At 38.0% G+C, this 24,256-nt stretch overlaps 1 protein-coding gene across 1 annotated transcript; it reads left to right on the plus strand.

The window, feature by feature from the left end:
* The first annotated feature begins 171 nt into the window (after positions 1 to 171).
* Positions 172 to 23,224, plus strand: LOC109984409 (tumor necrosis factor receptor superfamily member 11B). The gene is made up of 6 exons (XM_020634547.3): positions 172 to 330; positions 9,663 to 9,890; positions 10,546 to 10,690; positions 18,605 to 18,820; positions 21,329 to 21,553; positions 21,643 to 23,224. The coding sequence occupies exons 1-6, from the start codon at positions 283 to 285 to the stop codon at positions 22,023 to 22,025; spliced, it is 1,245 nt and encodes a 414-aa protein (XP_020490203.1). The 5' UTR covers positions 172 to 282; the 3' UTR covers positions 22,026 to 23,224.
* The last annotated feature ends 1,032 nt before the right edge of the window (positions 23,225 to 24,256 follow it).

Here is a 24,256-nt window from a genome sequence, read left to right on the forward strand (position 1 = left end):
CTTGAATTTATGAATAAATTCACATCATGTCATAGTTACTGGATGCTACTTTTGGACGTCTTTTGTTATCGCCCACACAATTCACTACTTTGCGTAATCGAAACGCAACGCGAGGATACAAGAATGTATTTTTAGGACGGAGAGGACAGACAGAGGGCTGAACATAGAATACCGAGGTGGGTGGGCACATTTTCTCTCTCTCTCTTCCTCTCTCTGCACGATATAAGTGCACTTCTGTGATGGAGAAGCCACCCCACCACAGTTCATTTTTACGCAGAGGAGATGAGCGATCGGATACCCAAATCCAACCCGGCCATGAATTTAATATTGGTAAGTACGCAGAGTGTCTGCAGCCTTTCTATTCAGTCTGACTAGCTGAAGCACAGGGACTCTTCTGACTGAGTGGGTGACGTTCATGTTTTCGGAGTAGTTATTAAGACGCGTAAAAAAAATGAATGGGCTACATGCGGGTATTTGGGAATAAGCACACGCCTTGATTTATTTTCGAAATGATAACAAAAACGTTATACCACTTTTTTTGCAAACGTACTGCATGCGTCCTGTACAGCGAACGTGACGATGCGCAACTTATTACAGGTGCCAATCATTAGTCTGTGCATGGTGTCGCAAATGGAGTCAGATTTAGTGGTTTGACATCTCGACGGTACTTGGTTTCAGGATTGGTCTAATTCATTTTTTTTTTTTTTTTTTTTTGCTGTTTTAAGAATAGACGATATCTTTCTTATGTGGGGGTTACTATAGTTCAGAATCAGAGCGTTTCCTTTACGCAGTAGGCTACTTGTTTATGCTACCATCAAAATAATTTTGTACAAAATAAAAAAGCTCCTATAGTGATAGCCCTCCACTTCAGCCTCCATTATTTGATTATTTGATTTATATTACCTGATGTGTCATTGTGTAAATGGACTTCTGTCTCTCTGGGAAAGTTTTTGGTCTGCTGTTAAATACAAGTAGTGAATGTAGGCTAAGCCAAATACACCTACATCCAGTTTGTAAAAGCTGACATAATTATGATGTACACCAGACAAAACAACACTTGACCGTAAAAGGCAGTACCATAGACCAACCCTGTAACATAAGCTTGTACAGGTAATTATCAGTTTTGTTGACGCTCTGAGGAGGGATGCCAAGTAAAGGCTGTCATTTTTTGGTTGTTTACTTAGGGGATTATATCACACTGTTAGCTGTGTGTGTTCAGGTCCTGCATGTTGACATATTGGAAAAGCATTGAATGTATTTGAATGTACTCTATTTCTCTGAGGACTCTGTGATGATGGAGAAAATTAATGTTTTTTTTTTTTGCACATACATGTTGAACAGTAAATTATTATATTGGAGGTTGTTAACCTTAGGGGATGAATGGGGCTCATGTTTTTTTTTCATTCACTACTGTGAATACTCCACACATGGACATACAAACAAGATCTTTGACTTTCATCTCTGATTTAGAGTTGACTTTGGGTCTTGTTGCTTGCTTTTACTGAAATGAATGAAACTTCAAACTGAAATTAGAGACCTGGCATGCTGCCTGAAAATTGTGTATTTGCTGAAAGTTTGTCATTCCACTAATTTGTCCTACACAGTTTTTAAATGTGTGCCTAAGAGGGACTGAGACCTGTTATTTCCCTTGGTGTGTTTTGCATGCTGTGCTGTGTTGCGGGCCTCTTGCAGGTTTTGCATATGTCCATTCAAAGATGTGTATCATTGCAGAAACAGATCAAACACTGTAGCTACACAAAACACTACCTGTCATTGTGGCCTGTGTGTGCGCTTCTTTCTTTGTGTGTGTGTGTGTGTGTGTGTGTGTGTGTGTGTGCGTGTGTGTGTGTGTGTGTATGTGTGTGTGTGTGTGTGTGTGTGTGTGTGTGTGTGTGAGAAAGAGTGATGCTATTTTGAGATGTGCAAAGTCAGTCTGTGAAATAGAAATGATCGGTGTACATTTTGGAAAAGTTTGATGTCATCTCACGGTTTTCCCTTTCCTGCAGAGCAGACTGCATGCTGCAATTTTCCTTAAAAAGGCAAATATTTTGTTCCTACAATTTCTGACACAGCATTCTTGTGTTTATCCAATATCCATTTGTCAGTCAGTCATTTTGCCAGCCAAAAAAGCATTTACTTTGCCAAACAATGAGTCATGAATCAGTCTGGACTGTCAGCAGCAGCCACAAAGTCAATTTTCACCCCTCTGAATCTACCATAACATTCGGCCTGTTTATGTGCCCGTCAACACACCAACCAAGCGATTCAGTCTGTCTGTAAGTAATTCTATGTTAAAGGGACACTCTACAATTTTGTGTCCAGAACATTGTTTAGGCTCGCAAGGTCAGAGATAAATACACCTCCTGCACCTGTGTGCTTTTCCTGTTTCCCAGCATACATTTGACACATGCGGCTGTGGTCTGTCTGCTGGAAACACACACCTTTTTTTGTTTGGATCATTGCCCCAGGATGATGTCAGTGGAAACTGGACATCTTTATGTTATCTCACCTGTATTATTGGTTTTGGTAAGAAGAAATGTGTTTCAAAATCTAAATTTTAAGTGGAAAAGTGAGATTCACATGTACATGCAAATAAGGAAGATTTCTAGCTTATATTTTCTATTAGTCTGCATGCATCAGTCCACCCACCTGTCCTATAATCCAGTAGGATTGTACTTTACCAGTACAGCCCATATCTGTTTTTTTTTTCTTTTATCTGTGCTCTCTTTATCTTTACTCCTCCTCTCCCACACTCTCATTTTTGACAGTTGGCTTAAGCTGCTCCAACTTCCCTAAACCTGCAGCCGGCTTTCAGGCATACAGTAAAGGCTTCAGAAAGGTCACTTGGCCAACGCAACTCCACATGGTTTCTTTTTTTTATTCAAGACAGAGAAAGGTTGAGGAAGTGAGTGTGACAGGGGGTGTGACGCTACTGAAACAATTCTGAACAAACAAGCACAAATGTTTATTCAGAAAGCAACGTTTACCTCTGGAAGTTGCTTCCGCACACCTTACTTCCTCTTTTCCATCAACAGTATTGCTGATTGCAGAAGTGTTTACAAATGTGAGCACGTTGGTGTGTGCCACAGTTGTGATGAACTCATTGATCTGATGATAGTGTGCGTGCGGAAGAATGAAGTGATTATCAGACAATAAAGAGCAGAGTTTAGGGAAAAGAGACATTACTGTTGTATTTTGTGTCTCTGTTTTATCGGTGTGAGTCATTAAACATAGCATGACTCATCTGATGGAAATGTCTGGAGTGAAAGTTTATCTAACACTGAATGTGTCAGTGAGTCAGGACAGTTTGGTCAGACCCTTTTATACAAAAGTGCCCTGTTTGAAATGTAGAAAGTATTTTAAATTCACTTATGTTTTTTGTTTGTTTTGTGCTTTGTGTCCATATATGGCTTGAGATATGATTTTGAGTTACCAGGTGGTGTGGGTGGCGGGAGATGTAATCACAAAATTTAACAAAGTTACATTTCTAGAATTTAAAATACAATCAGGTAAAAGAACAGAAGTATTATCAGGAAAATTAGCCCAATATCATAAGAGGAAATGAAGCTGGATATCCTGCTTATTAACAAAAAAATATTATTATATCCTGATATTAAAATATCATAATTGTTATGAGAATATACAGTAGCAGGAAAGTGCCAAGTAATTCCCAAATTAGGATCACACCTCCAAAATGTCACAACAGAAATTTGTAAGTATGCGTTTGGAACAATAAAGTGTCAAAAAGGAAAGAGGATGTTCTGCTGCATTTATTTGATGGTTTCATTGCTTTTAGCTTTCAAAATAAAGTCATGATTTGACATTTAATGAAAAAGTGAAAGTTGAACTTCAACAGCCTTTGGTAAAATAACAAGTTCAGTATTTTGTCACCAAATTTGTTGGAGCATTAAAAAAAATATAAAATGATAGCAATTTGTTTAAGTAGAAATACTTACTTAATGTATTGACTACATTCAACTCAACTAAATCTCATTAGCTTGCTACTTCAAATTGAAGGAAATATTTGTTTTAAATGGTTCACTGGTCAGAGTTTCAGGACATAATATAAATGAGTGAAACATATCTAACTATTGTTTTACAAAAGTTTTAATTTTGAATGCCCTTTGCCATCTTTCTTGCCAGACTAACACACTGACCAGCCATCCCAGCAAACATCACATTTGAAAAGCTGGGACTGATGAATTATTAGCATTTTGCTTACAAAATTACCTTTTTAAATGTCAAAAGATGCTGATTATTCTATTTTTTCAACTCTTGTCTTTTCACAAATGCAGCAAATTTACAGTTTTATCGTAGTAGTCCATGTATTTGCACCAAGATAAAAAAAAAAAAAACTCTTAAGAGGATGGACCTCAGGACTGCAGCATGACAGCATGTCCCCCCTCTCCCCGTATGAGTGAAAAAACTGATTCCATAAACACACACACACACACACACATGCAGAGCTGGAATCCCCCCTCAGACCACCTGCGTTCTACAGTTAACTGAAGCCATGTGCCTGCTGGATAAGCTGGTGACGTGTGGTTTGGTCCCTTTGTGCCATGGCTCCTCTCCTCATGCCATAAATTTAAATTTGACCTCAAGGCTCCAAAAACTGTGATTCTCCTCTTTCTGTGCATTTCAGTGCACTCCACGCTAAGAGTAACTCAAAGCATTCACCCTGTTTGTTGGACAGTAGTAGTGGCTAATATGTCCTGGAAGCGCTTTGATATTTCCACCAACAACTCAAAGGAAGCCAGGTTTACTGTTGTTTTTACAGAAAAAAAGGACTTTGTGATTTTGGTGAAGTTTTAGTATATTTACAAATACTCATTTTCCAGTAACTCTCCTTTTTAAATACTTTTTTATTTCATGTCATTATAAGTCAAAATCTAACTCCATCTGCTAGCTGTTATTTTTTTGAACATCATTAAGCTGTCTGAACTCATCTTTTTTGATCAGTGTTTAATGTCTCTTTAGTGATAGGCTTCTGATGAGCAGCATCTTAGCTCCAGGTTATTTATTCAAACAACCTATTTTTTTTTGTTTTTTTTTACCAGTGTGTGTTAAAATAATTGAGCTAATTTCCATCTATAATCTCTGGATGTTGGTTTTCTTTAAAAAACTCATCTAGAGAACGTGTGAACATTTTCATATCTATTTCTGTCAGGTGTCTGAACTCTGTAGTCATGCTGCCAGAGCCCATCTGTCATGCAGCTCTCGAAGTGCACTTCATTCTGTTTCCCCATAGAAATCTGCAATGATTACACTTCACTTTGGATGTCATTTTGACACCAGGCAGCTCATAAATAAAGCAAAAGAATCCTTAAAGGACATATAAACCCTGTCTCATCAAAGGACTGCCAGTATTTTTGGAAATGTTTTATTAAATGTGAGAGGTTTAATATTAAGGCCAAGAGACAGACTGGAATACACATGTGCCGTTGTTTGTTTTCATTCAGAAGGATAACATCTGTTAAAAAGTACATGATCTCTGTCAAAACTTTTAGAAGGACAAAAATAAAAACAAAACTGACTGCAAGCAAACAGTATCAGATGAAACTGATTTCAATGTATGAATTTTTCATGGGAACCATTTTTCGACTAAGAGATGCTCTGGGGCACTTTGTTTAAGGAAGCATTTTCTACCTTCATCCATCCTGTCCTCAGAGCTGGCTGGGCTCCATGTAGGATATGCCTCTTACTGAGCATCGCTCTGATGATGCTAACAGTATAATTAAGCTGTCAGTGGCCCCTGGCTGCTGTGTAATTTGGGTTTCCAGTGGTTCGTCCATGATGTTGTCAGATGGCAGCTTCTAAGGGGACAGGCAGGGTGAAAAGTTCAGTATCTCTTTGAGTAGCTGATAGACAAACTCACACTCTCACCACAGGACATCTTCCCACAAAGTTAATTCATAAAAAGTAGGAAGTTCTTCTTTCCCTTGCTAGCAGAAAGCTACTGTGCTGGCTGGCCTGTAAAAGTGTGGTTCCTCCTGAAGTGTGTCACAAAATGTTTTTTCTTTTTTTTAAACTAGATTTAAGAGACATTTTTTATCAAAGATCCACCCCAAGGCTCGTTGTAAAATTTAAGATGACATATTTCCATGAGATCACATGCTCCATCATTTTTTATCTCCTTTTTGTATTTGAAAGTACATTACATAAGCTGACTTGTATAGGTTAAACGGCACATGAAAATTAAAGTTAACCAAGTAGCCTGCATATATACAACGAAAGAGGTGCCAGTCTGTGCTCACTCCCTAATTTGAAAATAAGGAGGCTTAGACCATGGACCAAAGCATCAAAATATGAAGCCTAAGTGACCCCTCTACACCATTTCTGGATGCTGTCCTGTCGCTCAATGTTTTTCAAAGTTGGGGACCTGACCCCCAGGGGGTCACCAGGGGGGCACTAAGGGGTTGGTGGGAACTTTGGACGGGGAGAAAATTTTAACAAAAATAAAAATCCACTATTAACATAATTTCTGACGATAACATTTGAATATATTTACTTTTAGATGTTATTTATTGCAGAATATTGAAATGTTGGTGATTCTTTTCTATGCCAATCTTCAAGTAAGTAATAAAATAACACACCACTCTAGCCAATCAGAATCAAGCAGTCAAACTATGAGTGTCACTGATAGATCAGAAAGTTGCTGTACCTCTGAAAAGCTACCTATCAACAAAAGGTATGCTTTATTTTAATTTGCTATTGTTATGTATAAGGTATTGAATACATTTTGCAAGAGGGGGTTCCTCGCCAGAGAGCAATGCTTGATGGAGTCCATGGCATGGTAAATTTTGTGAACCCCTGCTCCAGCTTATTGTTGTGATGTGGCGTCAAAGTCAGGAGATGTTTTGTGAAGTGCCAGGAAGTATTTCTTTTGGGTGAATGATAGGTCAAACACACAAAGGACTTTCATCCAGGAGACCAGGGTTTGAGATGTGTTTGTCACCAACAGTCAGTAGTCATGTTAACTTGTTTGGAAAGTGGGGTGCTAAGATGTTCATGTATATGATCTCTAGAATATTTGTTTGCCATGATTCTACATAAATACAATTATATTTATTTAAATGGAAACTATGATCTTTATCCGAAACCAAATCAAGTAGTTTTGGTACCTAAACATAACCAAGCTGCAACCCCATGTACTCTCATTTTGTTGTGCCTTCCATACATAACTCTGAATAACTCAGCTGGTGTTTAGTCATGCTACTGTGCCATACATGAAGGCAATGAAAAACGATACACACTAGGCCACTTCCACATGGGCTCCGGCTCATGTGTGCTCCTGACTGAAGATAAATCAGTCCTGCCAGTAAACTCATCCTGCCTCCAACCATAGATTAAAGTGGAAGCAACAAATGTAACCATACCCACATAAAAAAAAAAACCCAGGTGACTGCCTGTGAGTCGCTTGGTACACTCCACCCTCCTGATGTTTCTAAATTGATTCGATGTGGTCGCAGAGCTTAATAGTGTGTATACATTTCTTAATTTGAAGAGCAAGACTATGATTATGGGTTTGATTCCCGCTGGGGCCACCCATGCTACAAACAAACACATGCAGCCAGATTTTTGCTCAGCAAGTTGCTTTGGATGAAAGCGTTCCACCAAATGCTGCAGAGGTCGATAGGTTTTGCCGGGAAAACCACTGGGCTCCCTGTTCTGTTTGAAGACAAGCTTTATATTTTGGTGCGCACAACCCATTAATCTCTTTTTTTACTGTCTTTTTCAATGACTTTCACAGAAAAAAATCTACACAGTGATTGTGCAGTTTATCCTTTGAGGATAACTACAATTAAACATGCATTATACCAAAATACATACACTGTAGTAGACTCTGAAAACCCAAAATACTAATGTAAATGGATAGCAGATCAAAGTAGAGTGGAGCATAAGCGGTATAGTCAGTCAGATATTTGTAGTGATTTTATTCCATTATTTAACAGGGACACATGCAAAGAACATTGCTTCATATGTAAAATACAAAGTAGATGCCATGCAAACAGGTTTCTAGCCATGGCTTTAGGATCACCCTAACCCCAATTTATGTCTTCTCTGCATAATCTACACACACAAGCACGCATAGAAACACATTACTTATTGCCAAATAATAATGAGCACACATGCACTTCAGTGCAAACACTGAAAATAAAATGCTTTCTTTACCCATGCATTCAAATGGTATTGTGTTTTGTGATTACAAATGTTAAGGTAAATAGAGTTAGTGCAAAAATATACACTGACAGGAAGGAGATCAATGGTGTGTAGTGGTTTAACTGCAGAACGGTATGGGGTGATTTTTTTGTACTCTAGTGGTAAATGGGGAAAGCCCAGTAACCTCCAACAGTTCTCTGTGTGAGGAGCAGCCAGGAGAGAAGACCACTAAGTAACACTGAGGAGGACATGACCAACACACACACACACACACACACACACACACACACACACACACACACACACACACACACACAGACATTCCTGCATGCACATGCATGGATGCTTTGTCGTTGTTTATCAAATGAATTCATTCATTTTTGAAGATTCTCATACAAACATGGTGAAAAGCATGAAACCTGCAAGCACACACACTTACACACACACACACACACACACACACACACATACACACACACAATGCAAGGACGGCCTATTGTTAGTTTGTCCAAGCAGTAAGGATGTATCCCAGCCAACGGGAAAGTCCGCAGAGCCAATGGCGGAGAGACTCCAGGGTGTGAGGGGCCAGATGTGTGACATCTGGTCTGCATGTGGTCTCAAGCAGCTGCATGCTCACCAACTGATCTCTTACATTTTACATCAGGCCAAAGCTTTTCCATTTTCTGCTCTGGCGATGATACTCAGTGACTTCTTTATGAGGATATTGTAACATATGTACATATTAGTGGGTCACCAACAGCTACCCACTTTACACCCCTAGGTGTGGCGTGTGTCTCTACTCCAGAGCAGCTTTACACTGCTGATCAGTGTGGAATCACATCAGGTGAATTCAGTTACAAAGTTGCTTATGTTACAGAGCAGCTGACAAGGGTAAAAGACTGCTGGTGAGGTCAGGCATCACATGTCTGCACAATTATTGTCTGTAATTCTGTGTCTGACTCTATTTTAATTAAATGCAGATTTGGCATCACATAAACATCTGAGATCATTTAAACGCTTGAAGAAAAGTTAGGATTCCAAAAGAGCAGTAAAATACATTTGATCCCTTAATCAAGAGTAATAGTCAGGCTTAAATCCTTCTCACAGAATTTAGACTCAATTGTGGCAAAAGAACAGGATATTATTGTTCGTCGTCAAACATGCAAAGATTCAAAATCTACTGTTTTTCAAAAGCCCCTGTGTATTAATCCACATCCATGAATCTGCTCAGACTTCTCCTCTGTCTCCCTGCACTGCGCTCTATAAAGTAGAGGAAATCTCTTTAGGACTGTTTGTCCACCAGGAGCTTCTACTTTACAGTTGTGACCTTTTAGTCAACTCTTTCTTACTGGAAGCTTTGAGTTGGCGTGTGCTCCGAAATATGAAAATATTTCAAACCTTTAGCCAGAGAGGAGACTGAGCACGAGATGAGTTTTATTACAGATTCTTGTCACAGCTGTGGACTCAGCTCTAAAGCTCTGTTCTTCTTTTCCTCACAGCTCTTCACAGCTTCTCTGTCCTGGGCCTTCCAGCAGCAGGATGTACCGCCAAAGTACCAGTACCGTGACCCTGTGACTTCTGATCTCCTGCTGTGCGACCAGTGTCCTCCCGGTACAGCTGTGAAACAACACTGCACTGCTGGCACGCCCACAGCGTGTCAGGCCTGCCCTGAGAGGCATTTTGCTGAAAACTGGCATTGGGGGGACACGTGCCAATACTGCACCTCGGTACGTAGAAGGACTAAAGGTTCTCATCTTAATTCTAAAGTGCAGTTTTCTCCTATTTAAGTCTTAAGGTGTGTCATTTTAGTTTTCATTGAGTTAAACGTTTTCTTTGATTATACTTACAGTACAATTAAGTGGTTACATTTAATTTAGCCTTTAAATCATCGTCAAGTATTCTGATACAGTTTTCTTTGATTTCATAACTTTTTGCCAACTTTTTGTGGGTTTTTTTGTGCTATTTTCTTAGATTAATGAAATATTGTCGTACGATTTGGAGCGTATTTTAAAACCCCTATTTCCACTTGAGTTATTGTTACTAAAAATTAAAGTTTTGTGTTCATTGTGGTGGATTGGTCTTCCCCCATAGCTTCCCCCCTTGCAACCCTCAGTAATTGATGTAATATATTACCCATACTCTCCATTATATCCATGTCTGGCACGAGGATTCTTTAAATACCTGTTAAAGTTTTGCACTTCTTAATATTGTAAAGATATTTTATCTCAAAGACAGCTTATGGGGATGAAAATAGCACTTACCATAACTTGCTCTGTTCGTGTGTGTCCAAATACAACATTAACAGTTTTTTAAAAATACATAATTGTGCACATGCAGCAGCACAGCCTCAACATGTGTGTGATGGTCTTTTGTTGTGTTTAGGTGTGTAAAGAGAGACAGCTGGTGAAGCAGCAGTGTAACAGCACCCATGACCAACTTTGTGAGTGTGCTCCAGGTTTCCACCTAGTGGTGGAGTTCTGCATTGCACACAGCACCTGTCCACCTGGCCACGGAGTGACAGCTTTAGGTAAGACGGAGATTAACACCCAGAAAACAGTCAAATATTTTTGGAGAGCTGCACACAGCATTTTTATTGTTCCTGTAAGTTTGTTCAGCATCTAGACAACACAGTGATCACATGTAGGTGTTGAGGCGGTGTTCAGAATTTTATATAGAAATTGCTTTATTTTAAATCTTTCATTTAATCCTCTTTTCACATGGTTTACTCTGTCACACTTGACTCTGTCACTCTTATACAGCAGATCAGATCAATCCTTTGCTTTTCTGGCTGCCAGGGAGGAATTCCCATACTGTGAAAGCAGAGACACACTTCAATTATAGACCAGGATTTCACAACAAGATGTCCTTTCCCTTGTACCACTGCAAGCCCCTCTCTTTTTTCTCTGTCTGCCTCTGCCTTTCTGTGAATCAGATCTGTTCCAGATGCAGACGCCTCCTTTCGCAGAACCAAAAGTTGTTTTCCCGGCCATGATTCCTTCTCAGAAACTGTCTCTCTTTTTCTCTTAGTCTCTCTGTCCCTTACAGACCAAAACAAACACACATACTATCTGGTGAGCAGAGAAATATGCACTTACTAGTTGAAGATAAATAATAGGAGCCCTGTTATGAGAGGGCTTTTTTTTCTGTGCATGAGACCATACAGCACAATATAATACATGTCCTTCCTGCACTTCCACACCTGACCTGCTCTGAGTTTTGGCAGTGATAGAGTCATAAACATACCCAGTCTAATTGCAGCTTTAGGGTACTGCAGAGATTCATGTTATTTCTGAATTCAATTCAACTAATCACCCATTGGAGAACAATTCCATCGACACAGCTCTTTTCATTTTTTTTTTATACAGACATTTAATATTAATAAGACTGAAGTTTTGGAAGCAAGGGCTAGTCAGTTGAATTCATTGTTAATTGAAAAAAGATATATAGCTGGATCAGGAGAAGTGATGTAGAATACTGGACCTGATTAACTAAGAGGTGAATTCTGTTTCAATGGGATTACTATTTTAAATTCTCTATTAAGAGGGGAAGAAAAAAGTTTACTAAACTTACATGTTTTTTTCTTTCTTATATCGGCTAAATAGTAGTGAAGGTTAACTGTTCATATTTGGAAATAGAAAAGTAATCCTCATATTGTTATAAAAGGAACTCCATCACTCTAAATTCAGCCTTTCTGAGAGTCAGCTGAGCTCTAACGACATCAAATAGCATTGTAGAGTCCCATCAAGGAACATCATAATGACCTTGTGATTAATAGAAATCAGATATAATGCTGTCATAGCTCATCACACCATGAGAGAATAGATTCTGTTATTGATAGACAAAAGTTCAAACATTGTTTGTCTGTGTGTAACCTGTATCACTGATGACCCAGTCATCTGACGTTTGCATGTATTCCCTGTAATCACACTTCCTTATACAGTAACACCGTGTGTGCGTACATTCTTTACTCAGTTTCATTGTGATTGATTCATGCAGTGTTTATTTGAGGGGTTTGTGTCGCGTGAAGGAAGTTGACCAGTTTCTATTTGTTTTCATGGGAGCTTTAATCAATCATATTACACATTGTTAACTGCGTACATTTTATTGTTCCTGATTCCTCTTGACCCCAAAGCCTGACTGTAAAAGAAAAAACTCTGCATTATACGAGTCATGATACAAACATCTTTTTAACTTCTCAGTACAATTTTTGTGTAAACCTTAAACAAATTTGAATCAATCCTTAAATGAAAAAGTTTTTTCACAGAAAGCTTACCTCATCCTTTTAAAGGCAAGTTCAGTGTCTTTGAATCGTTCCGCTGTGCAGGAGTGAAAGCCGGTGCTTTTACAGTGACACAGCATGGAGGTGTTTGGTTATGATTTTATTTACCCCCAAACCAAACTGCTCTTATGACGGCACAATAGTCTGTGATAGCAGCAGAAATAGTTTTGGGGGGAGCAACCAGTGTAGCCGCAGGTGATTTATATAAGCAATAATGGATTTTGTGGTTTGCTCAATATTAACAATCCAACTAGAGACATGAGATGTGAGGATGAAGTATGAGTTGGGAGACATGTCCATGACACTATGATGCAGATGTTTCCCAAGAGATTGGGAAAAGACTTGATTGTTGTAAGATGTCCACAATACATGTAGGTTTCCATAATTCATTACTGCTGTTTTTACCCTTAAATAAATAATAAATCTCTCTCCATAACACAATTATGTACGTGACATTTTCAGCAAGCATTTGCTTCCTCTTCATTTATGACTGTAAGCTTGAAAGAGGAAACTACATAAGTTCATTTATTATCTATAAAAAGGCATAACCTTTCCCTTCAATCCTGAAGCAGGGTTTCCTCTTGATATTTGCCTGAGTCTGACTGGCACAGACATATTTCCTACCATAAAGATTTCTTTGTCAATGAATCATAGGGTAACAAGGTCATTGAAAATGACAGACCTCTTTCTAATATGTTGACCAAAGAGGCCGACGAGGGCAAACATGCTGCAAAGATTGACATTCAGAAATGATGCAAATTAGAGAACTTCAAAAATGTGTTTTAAAGAAATTTCACAATAGAGATGTGCCGGAAATGAAACGATGTACTTCAAAAAGCTGAACAAATGAACTTACGGTAACCCTGCTGCGTATACAGAAAAGATGCAAAGTCAAAAACACCGTCCCAGAAAAAATGCAATGCAGCTGAAAAACGCTTCATATCCAGCCATCACAAGAGGATTGTGCTTATCAGCTATTGTAGTCAATTCTTGATACAATGCAAAGACGTATTACATTTAGATTCCCTTTTTTAAACTTGTTTATGCCTGCTCAATCTTTAGACTGTGGCTGTTAAGTCCAAACAAATTATTAAAAGTTCAGCTGATGCACATGAACTAAACATCAAATGCTTTTTTAGTCTTTTAAATATTCAGAGAAATTAGGTTTTAACATGCTTCAATCAATTAATCATTCAGTCAATCAATCAATCAATCAATCAATCAATCAATCAATCAATCAATCAATCAATCAATATTTGTATATAGTGCCAAAGATATACCAGAAGTTCTCTCAGGAATTGGTCAGATAAAGGTATGATGCACGTGCTTTTTGTCATGTTATTTACAGAGACTGTACATTATACCATCATGAGAAAGAACTTGGTGACATTTTGGCAACAGTGGCAAGAGAAGAAGCAAACTCATCGCTAAACAGCGATCTGCTGCAACGGTGGGGGCAGAGACACACAAACAGAACAACAAAAGAAAGTACAGACTTATTCTACTAAAATAATAACAGTTTGTATAATAGTAGAATTGACAAATAAAAATGTTCTTAGTCCTAAACAACAATCCACAGGGAGCACAAATGTCCTTAGATATAAAGATACAAAGTTAGTTATATGTATTCTTGAATGTACATATTTATAAAAGGTAAAGTCAACTTTTCATCTTTCTCAGGAAATATAGACAGGTAGATAGATATTTCATTTTATTTTGAAAAATCACAGATTCTCTTTCTTAGGTCAATATAAACCTCAGTTATAGTGTACCCTTCATAGTAGGGTCCAATTATTATTATTTTTTTAACAAGGAAGTCCAATTATTGTCTTCTTTTTACACCAGATGAAGCCTAACATTATTACATTGGATGTCTGACCTAGAATTGAACACAGATTCTATCCTTGGTGCGTCAACATAGTGGGCATGACAGAGATGCTGAATTTCCACATTCCTGTGTACAGATATGATATTCTACTGTAACCACAGAACAAACTGGCACCACACTTCTCATGACTTCATCTTAGACCTGATTCCAGCCGCCATTGCTGGATGAAACAACATTTTCCATGGAGTGTGGTTATAATTCGACCCCTGTAGCGCTGACACTGTTCAAGGATGAGACAACATTTTCCACAAATACCTCCACTGTGGATTTACCAACGGACTTGAAAGCCTAATGAAGCTCTGCAGACATGAGGCAGCATTTCAGGGGATTCCCCTCAGCGAAAACTGAAGGACTCATTATGTAATTTTTTGAGTTGTGGTTAAGACCTAAGACCACAGGATGTTAGAAAAACTGATGCTTCAGGCTGCCAAACAATCCTTCTCTTCTCTTCAACTGCTTATTTGTGTGCTTCTAGCTGTGATTCTTTCTCTGTGTGTGAATGAAACATCTGAATTCATTCCAGCTGATTTAACTGGGTTTTTTCAGAGACTGGTTTTATTGTTTATCAACTTGGAAAGACCCAATGAAACATAGCATAGAAGAAACAACCACAAACTTCATGAATGAAGCAACAAGTATTTGTCTGAATTTTTAAAATTGCTGAAAATTAAAATTTCCTGCAGCTTCAATTATAGACAAAAAAAGGCTGACTAGTATTTTTTATCTAATCTTTATTTAACCAGGTGCATTCTGAGGTTTAAAACCCGAGAATAAATAATAATAAACAAGACTACAAAGAGGTGCGAAAACAAACTAGGCTAATAATTAAGGCTAAGTCATTTAGCATTGTGTATACAATATGCTTACATTCAAATACTGACACTACAAATACTGACACTACTGTTAAAGTATAGAAATACTGATATTTATTATATCACAAGAAAACAAATAAGCAAAGGTCAAAGGTATCTTTATTGTCCCCACAGGGAAATTTGTTTTCAGCCGGAAACATACAAAGACAGCACTAAGAAATAATCCAACTAACATTATGGGTGCATAATAAATACATAAAACATGAAACATAAAAGCCCAGCAGAGATGTGCCAGCATCCAGATAAAAGCAAATCTTTAAAATTCACAAGTTAAACAGGTTTTGCATTATTTTTGCTGCAAACATACCTGACACAATCAACAGAAAACAGTTTTCAGTTTTCAGTTCATTGTGTTTCAGTGCTTCTATATATACAGTATGTATAGACCTTTCTTCATCTTTTTTCTCACAATAGTTAAGTGATTATTTGCAGATTTTTTTGCACACAGTCTGCGGAAAAAAAAAACAGATTAGTATGACTGAATGAAACTTATGACACTTAGCCTGGCACGTTTTCATGTCTGCACTGCACATGCTTCGTCATCTGTGCTTCTGAGTGCACATCAGCGGTTTCATGTCTTTATGCTAAATGGAAAATTGCTGTCACTGTGCCGTGAAAGCAGGAAACTAATTAAAGGTTAAATCTGAAAAGCATTACATCTCGTCCGCCCACGCTCTTTCACTTCTTCGCTAAATTGATAAAAATAAAATAGGTATGTGATCACACCATTAGTTCCACTACATAGGTGATGTTCATGTTTTCATATTGTCATGTGTGCAGAAGGTCACTTATCAGAAGATATTATGGTTTATTGTAACTGTTACTATATTGTCATGGTAACTGCCAATTATTATTGTTATTATTATTTTCTATTTAACATTTAACCAGGAAAAAGTCTTATTGAGATTAAAAATCTCTTTTACAAGAGCGTCCTGGCCAAGACAGGCAGCAGCACAATTACAGGGTTACAGACATAAAACACTTAACAACAATGAACATGAATACTGGAATCACAAAAAGAACCATTCATCAAAATCTGTCATAAGTCATCAGCAACAAAGCGATCAAAAAGGGCAATACGAGTTAGCTAAAACATCTACAGTCAGATATTTCTGCCTCCAGATCATTAAGACAACCTTTAAAAACATTCAAGGAAACCAGCTCCCGAAGATTTAAAGTATCTTGCAACCGATTCCAAGAGGGAGCAGCATACTTGAACGCCCTTTTTCCTAATTCGGTACGGACTTTAGGGATGGTTAGAAGGTGTAAATCCTGCGAGCGAAGATGGTAACTTCCATCACTTTTTTGAGGCTTAAAAGAGAGAATCATCAATCACAAATCCCAGATATCTGTATTGAGATACAGACTCAATTTCAAAGCCCTGAAAGGTGTTGATAGCAGGAAGGTTCAGTGGCTTTGATTTGGAGTTCGAGAACATCATGAGTTTTGTTTTATCAGCATTCAGCACAAGTTTTAAGTCACACAAGGTACGTTGTACAATATTAAAGCCCGATTTGGTGTAGGTGCAGAGCAGTATATCACAGTGTCATCAGGATAAAAGTGGAAATTTGCATTAATAACATTTTGATCAAGACTATTGATATATAAAATGAAGAGTAATGGTCCCAGGACTGATCCCTGGGGCACGCCTTTGGATACTACAAGGGAGCTAGAAGTGATGCCTTCTTTCTGCACGCATTGAGATCTTCCAGAAAGGTAGCTTTCAAACCAGCAGACCGCTTTGTCTGATAGTCCTACGCTACTAAGTCTTTGCTTTAGTATTGCATGATCCACAGTATCAAAAGCCTTTGATAAATCAATAAAAAGCCCTGCACAGTGGTGTTTGTTGTCTAAAAATTCTATAAAATCATTGACCACTTTTAAGGCAGCTGTAGTTGTGCTGTGTTTTTTCCTAAGACCTGACTGAAAGTCAGATAAGATATTGTTTGATAGTAAGAAATATTTCAGTTGTTCACTCACAATGGACTCCAGAACCTTAACCATGACACATCTTTTTAATCTCTCCCTGGACACAAACAAAATTTCTCTTATATGGAAATCTGCATTTGTTCTTCCCTTGTTGAAAGGGGGGGGACCCTACAGTCTTAAATAATTATAGACCCATCTCCAAATTGTCGGTGGTGCGATATAATCAGCTGCCAGCTTTAAAAAGTGAGTTTCTAAGTTGTCAGGACCTGCGGATTTCTTTGTGTCGAGGAGTTTGAGGGCTTTGAGCACTTCTGAGACTGTAATGACTTGAAAACTGAAGGATTGACTACCTGTAACATGTCAGTCAGAAAAAACAGTAAGGGAATTTATATGCCTATTGCTAAAAGAGTCAAACAAGGAGCCAGAGGCTATAAAATGTTCATTAAAGACACTGAGCATTTTGGACTTATCAGTGACTTTAAGTGAGTCCTTAACAATGCATGGAGGAAGCTCAATTCCATTTTTATTTCCAGCCAGGGATTTAATTGTCTTCCAGAATTTCAAGGGATTGTTTAATATTATTAATTATTAATTAATATAATACCAAGTTGAAATGCAGCAAAATGTCACTGATGAGTACAACTGTGATTAGTCAATCAATCAATCAATCAATCAATCAATCACTCAATCAATCAATCAATCAATCAATCAATGTTATCTCAAGACACTTTACAAAATTGCAATTAAAATAACTTACTGTTTGTTATATTATCTACAAGTGTGGGGGAAATAAAGCAGCATTAATACCTTTATGCATTAAAAGGCTTTATTAAATATAATACATTACATTCATAAAACTCAATATAAATCATAATAAATGAAACACTTTCAGTAATTCAAAGTTACTGTAGTTTTCTTACTTTTCAGACACGTATTATCATAAAATATATATATTTTTACATTGGTGTCGTATATTTTTGTAGTTATTCCATACTTTGAATGTTATTGCATGTGGTACTATAACTTAAGGTCTAGGAAGCTTTTCTAGTGTGTTCTCTTACTAGATTTTAATTGACGATGTATTTAAAAAATCAGGTCAACATTTTTTTCTTGAGAGTCATTCTGAAGATTTAGCTGACGAATCACCTTGCTCTGCGGGTAGTCACAACGTAGATGTAACACTCAACCAACCCGTGTGGGACTTCCCATTCAAAATCATGATATAGATACTAAGAGTGAGTCATTCTAACAATCACATAGTCGTCTGTCCCCATGATAAGATGTCATATGTCCATGTGGTTACAGTTCTTAGAAACTCATCATCTTGCTCTTTGATCAGCTTGAGAGTATGCTGCATGTCATGTTCGCACAATCAAAACTGTGATGCATATCGATTCAACTTTAAAGCTGTTTAAAGCACACAAATTCAGTGAAAATCATGTTTCTTACTTGTCGTCTGTTTTTCTCCTTAAGGTACACCGGTGAGTGACACTGTGTGTGAACGTTGTCCCTCTGGTCATTTCTCTAGCTGTGGCTCCTCCACAGAGCCGTGTCAACCCCACAGAAACTGCTCTGATTTGGGCCTGAAGACGCTGAGATGGGGCACGTCCACTTTAGACAGCCTCTGTTGCACTCAGGACAAGACTGCCTTATTGGACTGCTCTCAGCATCACACAATGTGCTATACAGGTGAGATGTTTACTCTGCAGTATGGTTTAAAGCAGTGATTCTCAAAGTGGGGTCCCAGGACCCCCAGGTGTCCGCGAACAATAGCTTAGGGGTCCGCGGCATAGTTTACAAACAGTTGTAAAAGTGTGCTATATCATTGAAAAAGCATATCTACAAACTGGGACCTCTTGCACCAATATAATCAGCTATTTTCTCCAATACTCCCGCCCACACTTGTGCCATTAAATCAATTCTGATGTAATCGTGACATGTCTGTCACTTCATAGTACACAACGATAAAAAACAACAACAACAAAAAAAACACCTCGGAGCAAACATTTTCTCACAGTTTATCAAATGAATTACTCGGAAAGTATAAATGTAGCCTAATTCTATTGTTGCAAAGTACTATATAGTACATTATTACATAGTATTAATAGCTTATCAACGACACGATAATGAGGGGGTCCTTGGAAAAATGTCTCACCTGAAAGGGGTCCATGGTCTAAAAAAGTTTGAGAACCCCTGGTTTAAAGCACTGTAGCAGCAACTCTAAGGGGGACTAATACAGCAAGGAGTCAGAGAGGAGATTGTTTTTACAGTGTAAACATAGCATTCATGCACACACGTGATGCTTTTCTGGAACAAACCTCAATTGTCAACAAGTTAAAATCAGTCAGAACAGAGTTATTTCAGCGATGTGGTCATTTTCATTCCTGAAGGCAGGGGATTTCCTTGGTCAGATCCGTTGTCCAGATTCCTTTCTTTTCCAAAATTCTAGCGTGTCTTAGAAAAAAAACACTAAAGAGTAAAGCCAGAGCCGAGGGTTCAAATGGGATGTTTACAGCATCGACTGTCATAACGACCCATGACGGATCAATTACTCCTCCAACTGTCATATCCTCTAAGTTCAATAACAGATGAAACTGAGTCAGGCACATGACAAGCTGGTAAGTCTTTGTTACTCACACTGTAACTATGGCAGATGTAGACTATTAATTCAAAAAGAGAAGCCTCAAATACGAATGAATCCCCAAAGTTTGGGAAACCACTGAAGAACACACACATGCAGATGTAGAGATCCCCGCACACTCATGCAGACTTACAAAACTAAGAAGTAAACACACAAAGCTGTTGTTCCTTAGGGGAAGTTGACGCTCCCCTCAAACATTCATTCACAAGTTGTCTTTCTGCAAACAACACAACCACAGAGACTCTACAGCAGATCCTGGAACAGTTTAACATTTCTTCACAAAAATGTGAAATTGAAAGCAGTTGGGATTCCCAAAGTTGCGGTGTGATTTGGAGAACCACCAGCATGTCCATGTGAAATATAGGGGAAGTCAAACTTAAAGTTCAAGACATCATAGGATCAAGCCACATTAACAGGAAATTCAATTATGTTACTCACATATTAGTTTTACTAAAAGGTTTTTTTTTGTGTGTGTGTCCCTGATGTCCTGGAAGTCAGTCAGACAACATTTTCACATATACGGGAATACACACATTCTTCCTCATTTGGTGCAAGCTGCAGTTTCATTCCACAGCTTAATATCTACTACAGTTTTGCCTATTCAGGCACTTTCCTGTAACTGGTGTCGGGTTAAGATTGACCAAAGTTAGAGCCAGAACAAAAAATAAAAAAATAAAAATGAAACTGAAACTGAAAATGAAGCAAGACCCAGGACACAATGGCTTGCAGAAATATAAGGCATGTCATGATGAAAAGGTGTAGGTGTTGGGTGAGGAGTAGCACATTTCAGCAGAAAGTGTATCTGTTTTAGCTTTTGCATGTCATGCTGATGTCAATTTGTGCATACAATGGGGAACAAAAAGAGAGGAAATCCTTATTTCTGCTGTGGTCACACAACACATGCGTAAACAAGTCTAGACATTTGACAGACTAATGTGTCTCTGACAAGATCGAACCATGAGGTTAGACACTGGTCTTATATCATATGTGTAGCACAAATGAACACTCTTTGAATAACACTTTTTTTTTTCATCTTTGATCATTTGTCAAATTGACAAATTTGTACTCAAAACTATAAATCTAGTAGACTATCAGTAAGCTTTTACATGCTAGAATAAACTGTAAAGGCCTGTTTCCAAAGTAAGAAGTGAGACTAAAGATTTCGCTGCACACAAGTCAATGTGACCACTATAGTGACTAATGATAGAAAATTACGTTTAACGTTCTACCATAATGTCAAAGATCTGAGTCAGTGCTGTCGGTTACACAGCATTTTCTATTTAAAGATCGCTAACACGAGACACATTAGCCATGTAATTGGTTGTACCAGACCGAGTCAGGTAGCAAGAAAAGCTGAGTATGATTTGAGAAAGGTTACATCTTATTGCTGACTAATCTAATTTATTTTTTTTTTTTAAATATATTTTTGCCTTTTGTCAAACCTCAACAAGAACTGCACGAGTCAGTTTCAGTCCCCTGGAGAAACTGCAACAACATTATCGTTTGTTTTTTTATGAATTTACGAATCAAAGTTGTGTCTTTCTCATACATTTTAGATGTGACGCTTTGCGAGGAGGTAGTCTTCCAGTCCCTCTCCTCCCTGAGACTGTCCTCTGTGCCCCTGGAGCGACTGTTGGAAAGTCTCCCCGGGAGGAGGGTGGACCATAAGAATCTGGAGAGGCTGAAGAAGTCGTGTTCTCCCCAGCAGCAGGTCCTCCAGCTGCTGCGGCTGTGGAGGGAGCAGAACAAAGACCAGGATAAGCTGTATGACATCATACAAGGTACAAAGACAATTGTACTTCTTTAGTTTAACCATTGTTTCCCTTGTTGTCCAGTTTGTGTTTTAAAGCTTGCTTCTTTTTCTCTCTAGGTGTGAACCACTGTGAGAGGAAAGTCTCCCGCTGCAACAGCCTGAAAAACCTGACCCTCGATGACCTCCTGAAGGTCACCAGCAGCTTGCCGGGAATCAAAGTCCACCAAGAGGATGTCCGAGCAGTTTTCTCCACCTGCATGCCCAGCCGATGTATCCTGCAGCTTCTCCACCTCTGGAAGACAGCGAACTATGACCTGGACCTAGCCAAAGGTCTGTCTCACAGTCTGAGGGTGATGCGTAGCCAGGGGGCGCCTCGCTATCTGCTGAGAGGCCTGAAGAAGATCAGCCGTATCTTAGCGCACAAGATGTACGAGAAGATGTTTGTTAAAATGCTGCAGGATGAGTCGTGTTTCAAAGATCTTAAGCCTTTAAACGAATAGAGAACTGGAGGTACTAACTGGAATACACGCTACTTAAAACGTAAAATAACACTAATGATGACATCATCAGACATAACAACACAAAATGAAGACACACACTAAGTGAGCAAGGGGATACATATATGCAAGAGTTACAAAATGGGTCACATGATAATTTCAGGTCTTTCAGATATCATCAAATGATATCAAGCTATGCATTTAGTGTCGAGGTGTATTTTTTTCTTAGAGAAACATGAGGGCAGGTTTCTAACTATCAAACCCAGATTTTAAAAACAGAGTGTTTTATTTGTATAAGGAAACAAGGGATGCTAATAACTTCACCTACAGTCCATAATACAGGTCGACAGTGATGAATCTAAAGTGCCTTAAAAAAATCACCAATCACCAATCATCTGTATATTCCAGGCAAAACCCACACAAGAAAATATATTAAAAAAGGAATCCTGGGAACTTTTTTGAAAAGATTCTGTGAAAATGAAATATTTAAGATGTAAATATCACACCAATTTATGGAAGAAAGGCTGGCAGATATTTTGTTTTTAATATTATTGCTTTCTCGTTGATTGAGAGGAAGGATCTGGTTTCATAATGAAATCTGTGTTTTTTCTATAGTTGTCCTTTGTTGGTTTGTTTTGGACTGCTGGTAAGTAAAGCTCACCTGAATTATTTTGTTTTCTAAAACTGCCAGCTTTATGAATGTACAAAGGAGTGCAATGTGTTTTCTATTTAAATAATATTTTTATTTCTTTCCGAGTATGTAAAGGCTTGTTTTTATTACTTTTTCAGAAATACTGGATTCCAAATGCTGCAAGTTCACAAAGTGATATTTGTTTTTATATTTTGTTTGATCACTTTTATATTATGAAATGTACGGTCTTTATTGTATATATGCCTGACTGGTCCTTTTTAAGCTTGTGTAACTTGTGAACACTATTGTCCAATGATCTGATTAAAATCAGTTTTTGAAAAAAAAAAAGTTCACTTATTACTGAGCGACTTCAAACAGCAGATTGACGTTGGTCTTTTGAAGGGGGTTGAATGTAACTTAAGTATCGTCTCTCAAGTTTTTTTCTCTTAACCTATACTTGAACAAAAATATAGCATTTTTTACTACACTATAGCTACTTTCACAATTAAAAGTTTGTTTTCAAATAAAGTTCCGCTGCATGGGCTACACAATCTGCCACTGAAACCTTTAACATATGATCTCTTTTCATTTCTTAAACAAGGTTAGCCAATAGGAACCTGGACCATAACCACCGACCAGGAGCAAACAAATCTGTATTCACTAAGTACTTCCTCGTGTGACATCCATCAAATGATGTTGCATACATAATGCTGAAAACACAAGTTCCCACTAAATCTATCAACTGCACTGCATTGGAGTTTTAAACAGCTTGTTTTCTGCTTGGTGAGTATGGATGGGAACCAAACATCTGATTGTCCAGGATGCAGTAGGGGTTTTGAATATTTGCATTGTGATGAGCAAGAGAGATTTAGATATTGACAGATCAGAGTTATTTCAGTACTTGATGACCCTTTCTACTACAGTATATAAAAGTTTACATTGTTTGCTTTTGGTTGTCTTTTAATTTTGGGGGGAAATGTGTCCTAGGCTCCTAGCAACTTTAAGCTTTTTTTTATACCTCAGATTCACGACTCTATAACTGGTTCTCAACATTTTAAGCATCAAGCATGTCTTTTCCTGCATTCTGATCAGTTTTATGCATTAACTTGTGTTTGTCTTTTCTTTTGCACAACTTGAAGATTAGTATCTACTCTTTTGTCGTTTTTGTCCCTTTGAGTGTTTCTCAGAAATATATGTTCACACAGTGAAGGATGCATTCATTTTCATACTTTTATAAACATGTGGATTGGAGAGTAGTATTGTTTCTGCACCTGCTGAATCTCCCAAGTTTAAAAAAAAATATTTAACCTATTTATAGCTCATTAATTTAGTATGACATGACAAACTGAAAGATCCTCACAGGATCTTTCAGTTTGATCCTTGCATGGTTAAACTGTACGTAAAACAGAGTGATTGACCTTTCAAAGAGGTTGGATGAAGGCATTTGTAGTTATGGTGAGGTTACAGTCTGAACACAAATACCTGAAGTCCATAAGATGATGTTATGGTTAAAAACTGAGACAGATTAGGGTAAGGTTTAAAAATGATTTCTGAGTTTCTCTATTGGCGCAGAAAGAAAGACCTAAGAGCCACTTTAATGTAG

This window comes from Labrus bergylta, chromosome 8 (assembly GCF_963930695.1).
Source record: "Labrus bergylta chromosome 8, fLabBer1.1, whole genome shotgun sequence".
Lineage (NCBI taxonomy): Eukaryota > Metazoa > Chordata > Actinopteri > Labriformes > Labridae > Labrus > Labrus bergylta.